The sequence below is a fragment of the Cyclopterus lumpus genome, chromosome 12 (assembly GCF_009769545.1).
Source record: "Cyclopterus lumpus isolate fCycLum1 chromosome 12, fCycLum1.pri, whole genome shotgun sequence".
Lineage (NCBI taxonomy): Eukaryota > Metazoa > Chordata > Actinopteri > Perciformes > Cyclopteridae > Cyclopterus > Cyclopterus lumpus.
This window is the reverse complement of record NC_046977.1, coordinates 20,562,102-20,574,654: the sequence shown is the minus strand read 5'-3', so window position 1 is coordinate 20,574,654 and position 12,553 is coordinate 20,562,102. Positions and strand designations below refer to the sequence as shown.

General features: G+C 42.5%; 1 protein-coding gene across 4 annotated transcripts in view; it reads right to left on the bottom strand.

Moving 5' to 3' along the window:
- shroom3 (shroom family member 3) overlaps positions 1–12,553 on the bottom strand; it is a 65,025-nt gene that overhangs the window by 48,581 nt on the left and 3,891 nt on the right. For all 4 annotated transcript variants that reach the window (XM_034546786.1, XM_034546788.1, XM_034546787.1 and 1 more), the window contains exon 2: positions 6,668–6,822. In XM_034546786.1, the coding sequence (XP_034402677.1) occupies positions 6,668–6,822 (155 nt within the window). The remainder of the gene's footprint in view (positions 1–6,667; positions 6,823–12,553) is intronic.

The following is a 12,553-nucleotide window of genomic DNA, read 5'->3' as shown; positions in this document are numbered from 1 at the left end:
ATGTGCCTCCAGACCTAGTCGGCATGTGGTTAGCCTAGCTTAGCGTAAAGACTGGAAGCAGGGGGAAACAGCTAGCCTGGCTCTGGCCGAAGTTCAAACACACATTTACAAACCAAATCAAACTCCAGATATCCATCCAGGGTTGCAACCTCATGGTGACGACTAAAGGTTCTCTTGTCTCGAGGTCAATGGGTTTTTGAATGTCTGAAATAAGGACTGTGGTTAAGGGATTTTCAAGTTTTGTTCCACAACATAAAGACATTCCACAAGTAAATGTTGAGGCTTTTTTGTGTCTTAACCCTCTGAACCCCAAGCAGCTTCAGTGCCTTTATTGCTCCTGTCCTTCAGCTCTATGGAAACCAAACTATCATGGACAGAAGTAGAGAGGTCAAAAATGTCTTTTGTGCAGTATGACACGGCTACAATGCCATAAATCATAAACAGCTAAAATAATTCAATTTAAACAAGCAGAATTTAATTTAGAATTTATTTGACAAGAAATGGAAACAGTGGAATCTATATGTTCAGCATGTTACCAATATTTGAGTAAATCTTAAAGGTCCAGGTGCTATATATATTTACATTTGAACAACCTCTCCTGTCCTCTGTGCTGTGTTCAGCTGCCTGCAGTTTAGTTTCAATGCTTCTCACGTGACTGTTGTCTCCCCCGAGTCAGTCGTGGAGCAGAATTACATTTAATTTGTCACAGGATCTAGTTGGTGCAAACGGTTTATATGGTCTATTCAAATAACACATATAAAATTGAGTAATTTTGATGAAATATCATAATGTTAAGCTTGGGATTGATTACTTTTCTTTACGGAAGCATTCCAAAACAACAAACAATAATTTATTTTACAGCCTCAGGCCATGATAAATGGTGTCATTTAGGCATTTATTTGAAGAAAACATGCTTTTTGAACCTGCTTGTAGGTTTTGGGGTTCAGAAAGAAGGTTTTTAACAAATGGCTGAGAACACTATTCGTCATCACTAGAACACTAGTCCTGAAGTGTTTGTATGTACTCTAACGTTAGCTAGAAATGTTTGATTTGTAAGAATCAGGGGAAATATTTATGAAATGTCCCAATGGAAGTACAAACGTATCTGCAGTGTATCAACATATAAACATGTAAACGGTACCAAGATATGAGAACTTCACTAAAAAGAAGTCTGACAGGTCAGGAAGCAGGTCAGTCAGTCGACCACACAAAGATAATCAAACTAAAATTAAATTAAACTTTATAACACGTATCGTGATAAAGTAAAGACTTACCTGGAAATGGAATGTGCCAAGTCACTAAAAACACTTAGTAAAACTGTGCAGACTCCCAACACACATACACACACACGCGCACACACGCACGCACACACACACACACACACACACGCACACACACACACGCACGCACGCACGCACGCACACACACACGCACACACACACGCACACACACACGCACGCACACGCGCACACACGCACACGCACACACTTACAGCTCTGACTGGGGCAGCTCCTCAGAAAGAACTCCGGTTGGTTTTCAGCTTATTGTGATGCCATGGTTCTCTCTCTCTCTCTCTCTCTCTCTCTCTCTCTGAGTGTGTGTGTGTGTCTCTTGCTCAGTCTGACTCTGTTCACCTGAATGCACCAATGGCAGGTACAGAGGAGAGACAGAGAGAGAGAGGCGTGGCAGACGAGCGAGCGAGGCAGCGTCTGATGGGAATCAGCTTTTGTATTTCCAACACCGAGGATGGAGCAGTTAGCACCTCACATACACACTTTTAGAACTCCTGTTGGGCGGAGCACTATATCTCACACACACACACACACACACACACACACGTTTTGAGACGATAACCATCAGTTCAGTTCAATAAAGCTCCATTGGCCCCTGAGAGGCCGTTACTCTGTGTGAAGAGGAAGCAATGAAAGGGAAGCGTGAGCTCTAGAAAGAGTTGCTCACTAAATAATGAACACTCTTTAAAGGCCGAACAGCTGTGCAGCTCAAAAGTGAGAACTCTTACCTTCACGCGGTGTGTCTCGTTTCTAGAGTCGCCGTGTTGGAGGCGTCTTTTGAAGCGAGGTAGGACGCTGTGACGCGACTGATCAGATGGACATGAAACGCATAAACCCTCCAAACAGAAGATGAGCAACTATGAGAGATTTGATTAAAAAAAAGAAACCTGTGGACATCAAACCCATCCAATCACAGAGCTTGAAAGGGATGTGTGCACTGTTCACTGCGGCGAGTGATATTATTGTAGAAGCCTTATCTTTTACTTTAAACCGGTGCACTTTCAGATTCTGGATCAGTTTGGAATGACTTCAGCAACCTTTGGGATAAGTTTGGTTCCAAACAGCAACAACAAAGTGCCCCGGATTTACTGCCGCCCTGAATACCCCCTCCTTCTCCGTAGCAACGGCAGCCGAGGCTCGTGGGTATTTGTACATTTTTAACATGTCGAATATCATGAACAGGTGTTTCAACTCTCTACTACAGCCATCAGTCGACGCACAAATTGTCCGTAAAATCAGCTTCTTCTGCTCAGAAAGAGCTCATATATGTCCGCTTGGATTTGTGAACTTAAGTCCAAAGGTGAATGCGGCTCAGGTATGCGACTGCAGAGGTTGGCCTGCTGCGCAGTCCGCTGCACACGGCCACGCAAGTCAAGGCCCACTGTTTGAATCCCGGTAGAACGGAGCAGAATTATGATAGAACAGACCTGAGAGCAGTGCCACATCAGACTCCTGCAGGAAGCCGGTCAGACCAAAACACGCAGCGCTATTCTCCGCCCGTCTGGAGGAGAAGTTCTCACGCCTTCACCTCCTTGCCACACCTTCTCCAAAATGTCATGTGTGTATCTACAACTGTCCTGCAGTGTGTGTGTGCGTGCGTGTGTGTCTGAAGTCTAAAGTCCTGCATTGTGTTGTACCTCTCACGCGTCTCCCAGTGAATAAAAGCCGCAGTAGCAACAGCAGCCTTGCTGGCAGTCACACCCCAAATACATACCTGGCTTTGTACCTGACCAGGTGTCATGAACCGGAGTATGAACAGAGATGCTACGTTAAAAGGCGCCTGAGAGGTGGAGCACATTAGGGAGTTCAATTAGGGAGAGAAAAGTTCAAGTTTTGCTACACCACTGTGTCGTTTTCCAAAAATAATTATCATCATCCAGTCCCGCTGGTTATATTTAAGCAGCCTATATTGATGATCATGTGACTGTCTACAGTAACGGATGAAGTCAAGTAATAAAGAAATCACACATTTTTGGATCGCTGATCGTCAATCTACAGTCTGTCAATCCCAGACAGCAACCTCCGGTTCTGCCGAGTGACGCCAATGCGGAAGTGTCTTAAAACATGCATTCTCTCCGCTGACCATTAGGGGGCGACTCCTCTGGTTGCAAAAATAAGTCAGATTGTATAGACGTCTGAGAAAATGACTCTACCTCTCTTGATTTATTCCCTCAGTAAACATTGTCAACATGAGTTTATGGCCTCAATCTTTAGTTTCAAGTCTTCTTTAATGTTCATTTAGTAAATTATGATCGATTTAGAGTCAAACAGACCATAAAGCAGAGTATGCTGTAGTCCTGCTTAACATGCTGCTTTCTGTTTATGAAAAGACGTACAATAAGTTCCCTTTTACTCTAATTTACTATATACACTGCATATAATAATCTGCAATAATGAATGATGACAGATAACATGTAATAAACTTTGTTTGCCTGTGTGTGTGTGTTTGTGTGTGTGTGTGTGTGTGTGTGTGTTTGTGTGTGTGTGTGTGTGTGTGTGTTTGTGTGTGTGCGCGCGTGCGTGTGTGTGTGTTGATTCCAGACAACCAGCTCTGATTTGGACTATGAACCAGGATGTACAGCAGAATCCTGACCAGTTATAGATTATACTGGCTCCCTGGAAGGAAGGGAGGAAGCAAGGAAGGAGGGAACGTCTGAAACTGTCATTGATTTCAGTGATTCATATTTTCTCTCGTGCGAAGATAAGCACCAATCTGGAGACCAGAAAACCTATCCATCCATCCATCCATTTTCAATACCGCTTATCCTCATTAGGGTCGCGGGGGCGCTGGAGCCTATCCCAGCTCACATAGGGCGAAGGCAGGGGACAATTCTGCAGGTTACAATTCTAATTCGACTTCAGCATAAAGGTGCTTGAAGTCTAACAATGCTGGTTTTAAAAATTCTGCTGTAAGACTACGGTTCTGCAGAGTGAAGCCAATGCGTAAGTGTCTTAAAAGCTGCATTCTCTCTACTGACCACCAGGGGGCGACTCCTCTGGTTGTATAGAAGTCTATGCTTCATGTCTTAAAACTTGCATTCTCTCTCCTGACCACCAGGGGGCGACTCCTCTGGTTGTATAGAAGTCTATGCTTCATGTCTTAAAACCTGCATTCTCTCTACTGACCACCAGGGGGCGACTCCTCTGGTTGTATAGAAGTCTATGCTTCATGTCTTAAAACCTGCATTCTCTCTCCTGACCACCAGGGGGCGACTCCTCTGGTTGTATAGAAGTCTATGCTTCATGTCTTAAAACTTGCATTCTCTCTCCTGACCACCAGGGGGCGACTCCTCTGGTTGTATAGAAGTCTATGCTTCATGTCTTAAAACCTGCATTCTCTCTACTGACCACCAGGGGGCGACTCCTCTGGTTGTATAGAAGTCTATGCTTCATGTCTTAAAACCTGCATTCTCTCTACTGACCACCAGGGGGCGACTCCTCTAGTTGTATAGAAGTCTATGCTTCATGTCTTAAAACTTGCATTCTCTCTCCTGACCACCAGGGGGCGACTCCTCTGGTTGTATAGAAGTCTATGCTTCATGTGTTAAAGCTGGATTCTCTCTAGTGACCACCAGGGGGCGACTCCTCTGGTTGTATAGAAGTCTATGCTTAATGTGTTAAAGCGGCATTCTCTCTCCTGACCACCAGGGGGCGACTCCAATGGTTGTATAGAAGTCTATGCTTCATGTGTTAAAGCTGCATTCTCTCTAGTGACCACCAGGGGGCGACTCCAATGGTTGAATAGAAGTCTATACTTCATGTGTTAGAGCTGCATTCTCTCTCCTGACCACCAGGGGGCGACTCCTCTGGTTGTATAGAAGTCTATGCTTCATGTGTTAAAGCTGCATTCTCTCTCCTGACCACCAGGGGGCGACTCCTCTGGTTGTATAGAAGTCTATGCTTCATGTGTTAAAGCTGCATTCTCTGTCCTGACCACCAGGGGGCGACTCCTCTGGTTGTATAGAAGTCTATACTTCATGTGTTAAAGCTGCATTCTCTCTCCTGACCACCAGGGGGCGACTCCTCTGGTTGTACAGAAGTCTTGATGTATTCCCTCAGTAAACATTGTAAACATTAGTTTTTGGTCTCAATCTCTAGTTTCAAGTCTTCTTCAATACAGCAGGATGCTCATTTAGTAAATTATGGTCATTTAGAGTCAAACAGACCATAAAGCAGGGGATGATTTAGGGCGGGGCTACAAGGTGATTGACAGATTGCTGCCACTACCAGAGCCTGATACGGCGTCTCAACATCACTCCTCAGCATTCCAAATATGGTAACTTCTGTTTATTGGCTGATAAAAAAAAAACAGTTGTAATTCAAGATGGTGACAGCAAACTCGAGGTTTCAAAACAGAAGTCCACAAACCAATGGGTGACGTCAAAATGGAAACATTTAAGGTTTCAGGTCCTGACTCGTTGCCCCTGCTTCCTGCATCCTGCCCCTGACCTCCTTCCCAATGGCCCTGCCTCCTTCTTTGTGTCTCCTGCCTCCAAGGCCTGGCCTCATTGTCCACGCCTCTTTCACGATGCCTCCTGCCTGGTGGGCTGGCCCCCTGCCTCATTGATCCAATGTGAGGTCAAAGGTCAGGGATTAAAATAAACTGATTTTTACCTGGTGGGGTTCTACATAGTTTCCCAGAATATGCAAGCAAAAAGAAACCCAGCAGAAATAGACTAACCACTGTCTCCACAGCACCGCGATTCAGAAAATAACTGATGTGGGTCTTGATACCAAAGAGATTAAGGTCACAAGTTTGAAATGTCTCTGCAGAGCTACTGGTAACTGAAACTCAGTGACATCCTCAGCCATGCCAAGCAGCACATCTCTACCTAACACTTAAAGGCATGTCTATTACAAGCAGTTACCAAAGTCCTCCTACTGATGCTGGGCAGTTTCTCAGTGGTTGCACAATAAATGGAAACATGCCAAATAATGATCCTAATGGAATGCTTGCCTGCGATAAAAACATTAATATGCTAGCGGCTTGTGTACCTGTTCCAAAGCAACCACCCCTTTGTATGTGGAGGCTGCCAGATAAGGCATTTTTGATCAATTAAAAAAATATTTATATTGGGTGTCTATAACTTTATTGTTGCCTACTTGATTACCTCTTCTTCGCATTGGGCCAAACAACACCCCTTAGCTGTGATCTAATTCCTTCCCATTAAAATACTAATGATTAAAAATCAGTTACATTTAAAAGATAACCAATCGTTGGAAACCATAAAAAATATAGCCCATTCCATCCCAATAGTGTATTTTACCACCAGTATATGGGGAATTAGGTCTCATTGTATTCATTTACTAAAATATAAAACAGGTGTTTTCCCCTTAAATTTCACTAACCAGGCGGTCAGTATAAGAATCTGTACCTGCGGATGGTGAGCTGCAGAGTCTTGTACGATCCTTTGACCAGAGCGATGGCTTCCTGTCTGTATCCGGTCAGCTCCACATCGTTGATGATGATGATCTCATCCCCCGCCAGCAAAGGCTGCTCCAAACTGTCTGACTTACCGCCCTCCTCTACCTGCTCCGACAAAAACACACAAATACAAACACCTGTAAATCCAGATTTACTGGGAAAGTGGCATAAATGTGCCGTCAAAAAAAGACATCAACAATTTGGCAGCTACTTGCTGCAGATTTAGCTAAATGATTTACTAAATCATTATGCAGTCAGTCTGCTCGTGAGGAAGAGCTCAGCAGGACAAGACCAGGCAGCAACCTCCAGTCCTGCTGAGTTAAGTCGATGTCGAAGTGTCTTTTATATTGTCTCTACTGACCAGCAGGGACCGCGACACCTCCAGTTTAAAAAAATAAGTCCAAATGTATAGAAGTCTATGATGTTTGTACTATTCTTCATTACAGCATGGTGTTCATTTAGTAAATGATGGTCCATTTAGAGTCAGTCTGTTTTCAGTCAAATAGACCATAATGCATACTGTGCTTTCGGGCGGGCTTAATGTGATTGACAGGTTGCGGCCATTAACAGAGCTGTATAAGTGTCTCTTAATCCAAAATTGCAACAGCTAAATCCCAAACTCTTGGCTTCAAAGCGGCAGTCCACAAACCAATGGGTGGCATCACGATGACTACATCCACTTCTTATATACAGTCCACCAAGTTCAGCAATAATGATCTCAGAGGTCTACTGGGTTCATGCTGCAGACTTCCCCTGCCTGCAATCGTTGTGCTAAGCTAGGCTAAACATGTGCTATGTGCTATCTCTGTACTGGTAACACAGTGATGGAACTTGTTGAGTCACACTCACTGTGGGGGCCGTTATCAGGATTTCTATTGTTCTGGCAGGTAGGAACCACTTGTGGTGTTTTAATGTGTGCGTTAGTAGATCGGTAAACGAAGTCTTGGCCATTTGCCCGATGACTTTTGTCACTCTTACATCCTGTCTGTCTAAATTATTCTTTACTGAGGTTTTTTTCAGTAAAACTTCAGTGCAGCTAGATCTGTCTTTTCTAATTAAATTGACTGTTCACTTTAAACTTTTAAAACCGTTCACTTAGCAATCATAACTACTCCACCAAGCAAGACGATATACTCCTTTCTACAACCAAAGATAAAAGAACAATTGTTTTGTCGTAAAACTAGCATAACTAGCTTATTACTGCAGTGACAGTGTTAACTTCAAATGACACTAGCATATCATTTCAATTACAGTTTCTGTTAGCTCAAGACCGTTCATGACTAGTGCGTCAACTGTGTGGGAGCCGAGATGCTATAAGGATTTAAGCTAACGCTAGCAGGTCTGTTGAGTGCCCCAAAATAACAACCGGGAGCACGGGTTAAAGGCACATGAGCACCCTCATACAAGTTAGAATTTAGTAGTAATTATTAGCACTTCCTTTTAAATTAACGTTAGCATATATACCTGTTTGCCTGCTGCACATAAACACATAATCTCCCTCATTCTGAGTATTATATGTCAACATGTATGACAACCAGACACTAGATCAATGATGTGTTGTGTTAGTAGGTAGCATTTCTCGTTCCCTGTGAGATAAGCTCAATGAAATCCTGAGATGGTAATATCTCTGCACAAACGTCACCGTGTTTGTTGGGTGAGAATAAAGAAAACTGGTTGGGCCTCGATACTCAGCACAGGTAGACAATATATTCTTCCTATTTTGTGTTCTTGTGCAATTTTAATTGTTACACACACCAAAATGTGCAAAACTTGAGATCACATTTTTTAGTTTAGTGGCCTCACAGAAATTAGCATTTTTTTTACACAGTGCTGTTGTCGGTCTGAAAGTGGGCTTGATCATCATGAATACTGAGGCCTTTAGCCCTCAACGTGTGACTTGAATGCAACATTCACACTCCCATTTCTTCCTGGTATTACCATGTGATCTGTATCTGGACATCTGGACAAGAAAGATAAATTATGTAAATGCAGGCGTAAATTAATAAAAAACACAGTTATCAGCATGTGATCGGGATCATCCAGACCACACCTGGACACGTTTTCAGGCATTCATGCTTTTCTAGTTGATCATCTCTGATAATGTTACATTGTAAACAACCAATCCATGTTGAAATTGACACGAGGAGAGCAGGTAATCGTGGCAGCACCGCTAACGGCTAACGAACGAAGGTCACGTTCACTTACATTATTATGCGATCTGACTCTGTTCAGTTAAAATTAGTATTGGGCGAAGGTAAATAATAACGTTGTCATGATGTGTTCACATTTAATCTTGTAAACTGTAGTCCTCTCCTGAAAAAGACCACTCTTAATCCAGAGGTGTTGGCTAACTACAGACCGATCTCTAACCTTCCCTTCCTCTCTAAGATCCTTGAGAAAGTAGTCGCAAATCAGTTGTGTGACTTTCTACATCAGAATAGTTTATTTGAGGAGTTTCAGTCAGGATTTAGAAAACACCACAGCACAGAGACAGCACTGGTGAAAATTACTAATGACCTCCTAATTGCATCAGATAAAGGACTCATCTCCGTACTGGTATTATTAGACCTTAGTGGTGATAAAGGACTCATCTCTGTACTGGTATTATTAGACCTTAGTGCTGATAAAGGACTCATCTCTGTACTGGTCTTGTTAGACCTTAGTGCTGATAAAGGACTCATCTCTGTACTGGTCTTGTTAGACCTTAGTGCTGATAAAGGACTCATCTCTGTACTGGTCTTGTTAGACCTTAGTGCTGCGTTCGACACAGGTACCGCACTAAGTTGATTTAAATCCTATTTATCAGATCGATCTCAGTTTGTATTTGTAAACGATGAAGCCTCAATGACCACCAACGTTAATCACAGAGTTCCACAAGGTTCTGTGCTTGGACCAATTTTATTTACCTTATATATGCTTCCTTTGGGCAATATTATCAGGAAACACTGCATAAACTTTCATTGCTATGCAGATGATACTCAATTATATCTAGCGATCAAACCAGAGGAGACCAACCAGCTCGCTAAAATTCAAGAATGTCTTAAAGACATAACAACATGGATGACCTGCAACTTCCTGATGTTAAACTCAGACAAAACTGAAGTTATTTTACTGGGCCTGAACACCTCAGAGATCAATTATCTGGTGATGTGGTTTCTGTAGATGGCATTTCCCTGGCATCCAACACCACTGTAAAGAATCTCGGCGTTATCTTTGACCGAGACTTGTCCTTTAACTCCACGTTAAGCAAATATCAAGGACTGCATTTCATCAGCTACGTAACATTTCAAAAATCAGGCACATCTTGTCTCAAAAAGATGATTATTATCAGGCTGCTCTAATAAGTCTCTTAAATCCCTCCAGTTGATCCAGAATGCTGCAGCTCGTGTACTCACAAAAACTAAGAAAAGAGATCACATGACTCCTGTATTAGCTGCTCTGCACTGGCTCCCTGCAAAATCAAGAATCACATTTAAAATTCTTCTCCTCACCTACAAAGCCTTGATTGGTGATGCACCATCATATCTTAAGGAGCTTGTAGTACCATATTGCCCCACTAGAGAGCTGCTCACTAAATGTGAAAGGTTATTTTTGGGAGTTTTTCCTGATCCGATGTGAGGTCAAAGGTCAGGGATGTCGTATGTGTACAGATTGTAAAGCCCTCTGAGGATAATTAGTAATTTGTGATATTGGGCTATACAAAATAAACTGAATTGAATAGTGTTGGTGAGAAACTTAAATAAATCCAGATCACAACAAAATAAATAGATATTAGAGATGAATTATGAGCTGTTTACAATCCCTCTCATAAAACACCCTGAAAACTACGAAGACTAAATTTGTTTTAATTAATTAAAATACAATCTTTATTTTCTTATCATTTGATTTTTTTATGAAAAAAACAAAACGTGATCAGACATCTAAAAGTTATATTTGCTACCTTTTTTCTTTTGTGCTGATCCGATCCGTGATACAACCCGTGAGAAACCTGAGACAACCCTTGAAAACCATGAGTTTTATGATCCATTGCGCCACTACTACACAAGTTTTATTGAATTGTCTTGCTAATTATTAGCAGTTGTAAATGCCAAGGCCCGCGATCAGATTCCATCATCCAGATAGTGATTGTGTTACCAGGATGAAGTGAGATCTAAGGTTACAGGCAGAAGATGTGCCTGGAACGCTCAGTTCGGAGCAGCCCTCTGGTCGCGCCGGTCAAACCATTTTGCTAGCAGTTTGCTTAACACTGGACCGGATGGGTATAACACATTTACCACAAAGTGTCACGCTTGACTCAGCAGCTGCTCCGAGTGGGATATAATGAGAATTAGAGAGTCCATTAATGGAGCAGTAATGCACCTCTAAGCTAGACGCCAACCACTCATAAACTCTAGATAAGAAGTCAATGTTTTTCGGCTCACTTCTTTCGTCGGATTCAAATCCAAAATGTTGCCATATTAGCAAAGCTTTAGTTTTCTTTTATGTGAAGTGTTGCATGGCAGCGCGTCCACGACATGGAAAACTGGATAACAAATTGGAGGCGGGGTCCTGTTCATTCCTATACAGCAAATGAAGTCAAACTGAAGATAATAATACGCAAATATTCCGGGGATCTTTGGCATACATAGGCCTATAGAGCAAGATCTAAGCTCTTGACTGCCCCACCAATGTCCACCCTGTCTTTGTCCAAATTAAGATTTCCTGAAAACTAACTGATGAAGACGAATCTGATCCTGCGCAGCAAACTCTACCAACCCTTCCGGAAGCTGAGGATATCTCCACAGATCAAAGGTTGGGTTCACCATTGGGGCTAGAAATACATTAACTAACACCAGAAAGTAACTGTATTTGATTTTGTTGTGACTTTCCTGTGATTGACAAAAGGTATCTAGCATTGTTCTGAAACAACCAACCCCGCCCATCTGGGACTCGTTGAATGTTAAAACAACCGCCAAGAATTTCACTCAGGGTGTGTCTTCTGAATTACAACATGTGTTACTTTTCAACAAAAGCATTCTGTGTTTAGATCCACACAGTCCTAACATTCGTTAGGATATCCTCATTTTTTGACTTTCTTTTTCTTTTAGCTTGAGTAGACAGTGATAGACTGGAAACAGAGTGAGGTGTATGACAAGTAGATATTGCTTCATTTTAATTTGTCACAAGCCAACAATGGCACAACCGCGCTATTTAAAATAAATTCAGTACTTTTTCTCTGCGAAGCACCGACTGCTATCTGATGATATTTTCCCAAATCACACAGTCTTTATTGATTAGAGAAGGTATGTTGTTTCAGTCACGGTATGAATAGGCTGAGCTGCTCTGTTTGGATAACTCCGTCTGCAGGATAATGAATTTCAGCTGGAATACCAAAGTCAGTGACACACACACAGACTCTCACACAGCGTTACTGAGTGATTCTGCGGGCCTTATTTGGGTATATTTATTCCTGAAAAAGGCAAACAGAGCAGGCATGTGCACCGCTCTACAGGGCCGAGCAGTGGTTTACATTTTAACACGCTGTTTTTCTTTCGCAGCTCTGAGAGGAGGTTTCATTTCATTTATATCAGCACAGCTCATTAGACACATCCCACTGTGTTACTCAGTCAGTCTTCTTCTGTCGGGGGCTTGCGCCTCACACTGAACCCCCATTTGCTGATGGCTTTTGTAAAATGTCATTGTATTTTCTGATTTGTCCCCTCAGGGCCACTGTACATGGGTGCTTAAAGTCCCTTGGGACATGCAGTACATGAGCGGGAGCGCTGCGTTTGAGGGCCCTTTCGTACACTAAGAACCTGTTCAATATTAGGATTGTGATTTAAATGGGTATCAAGCT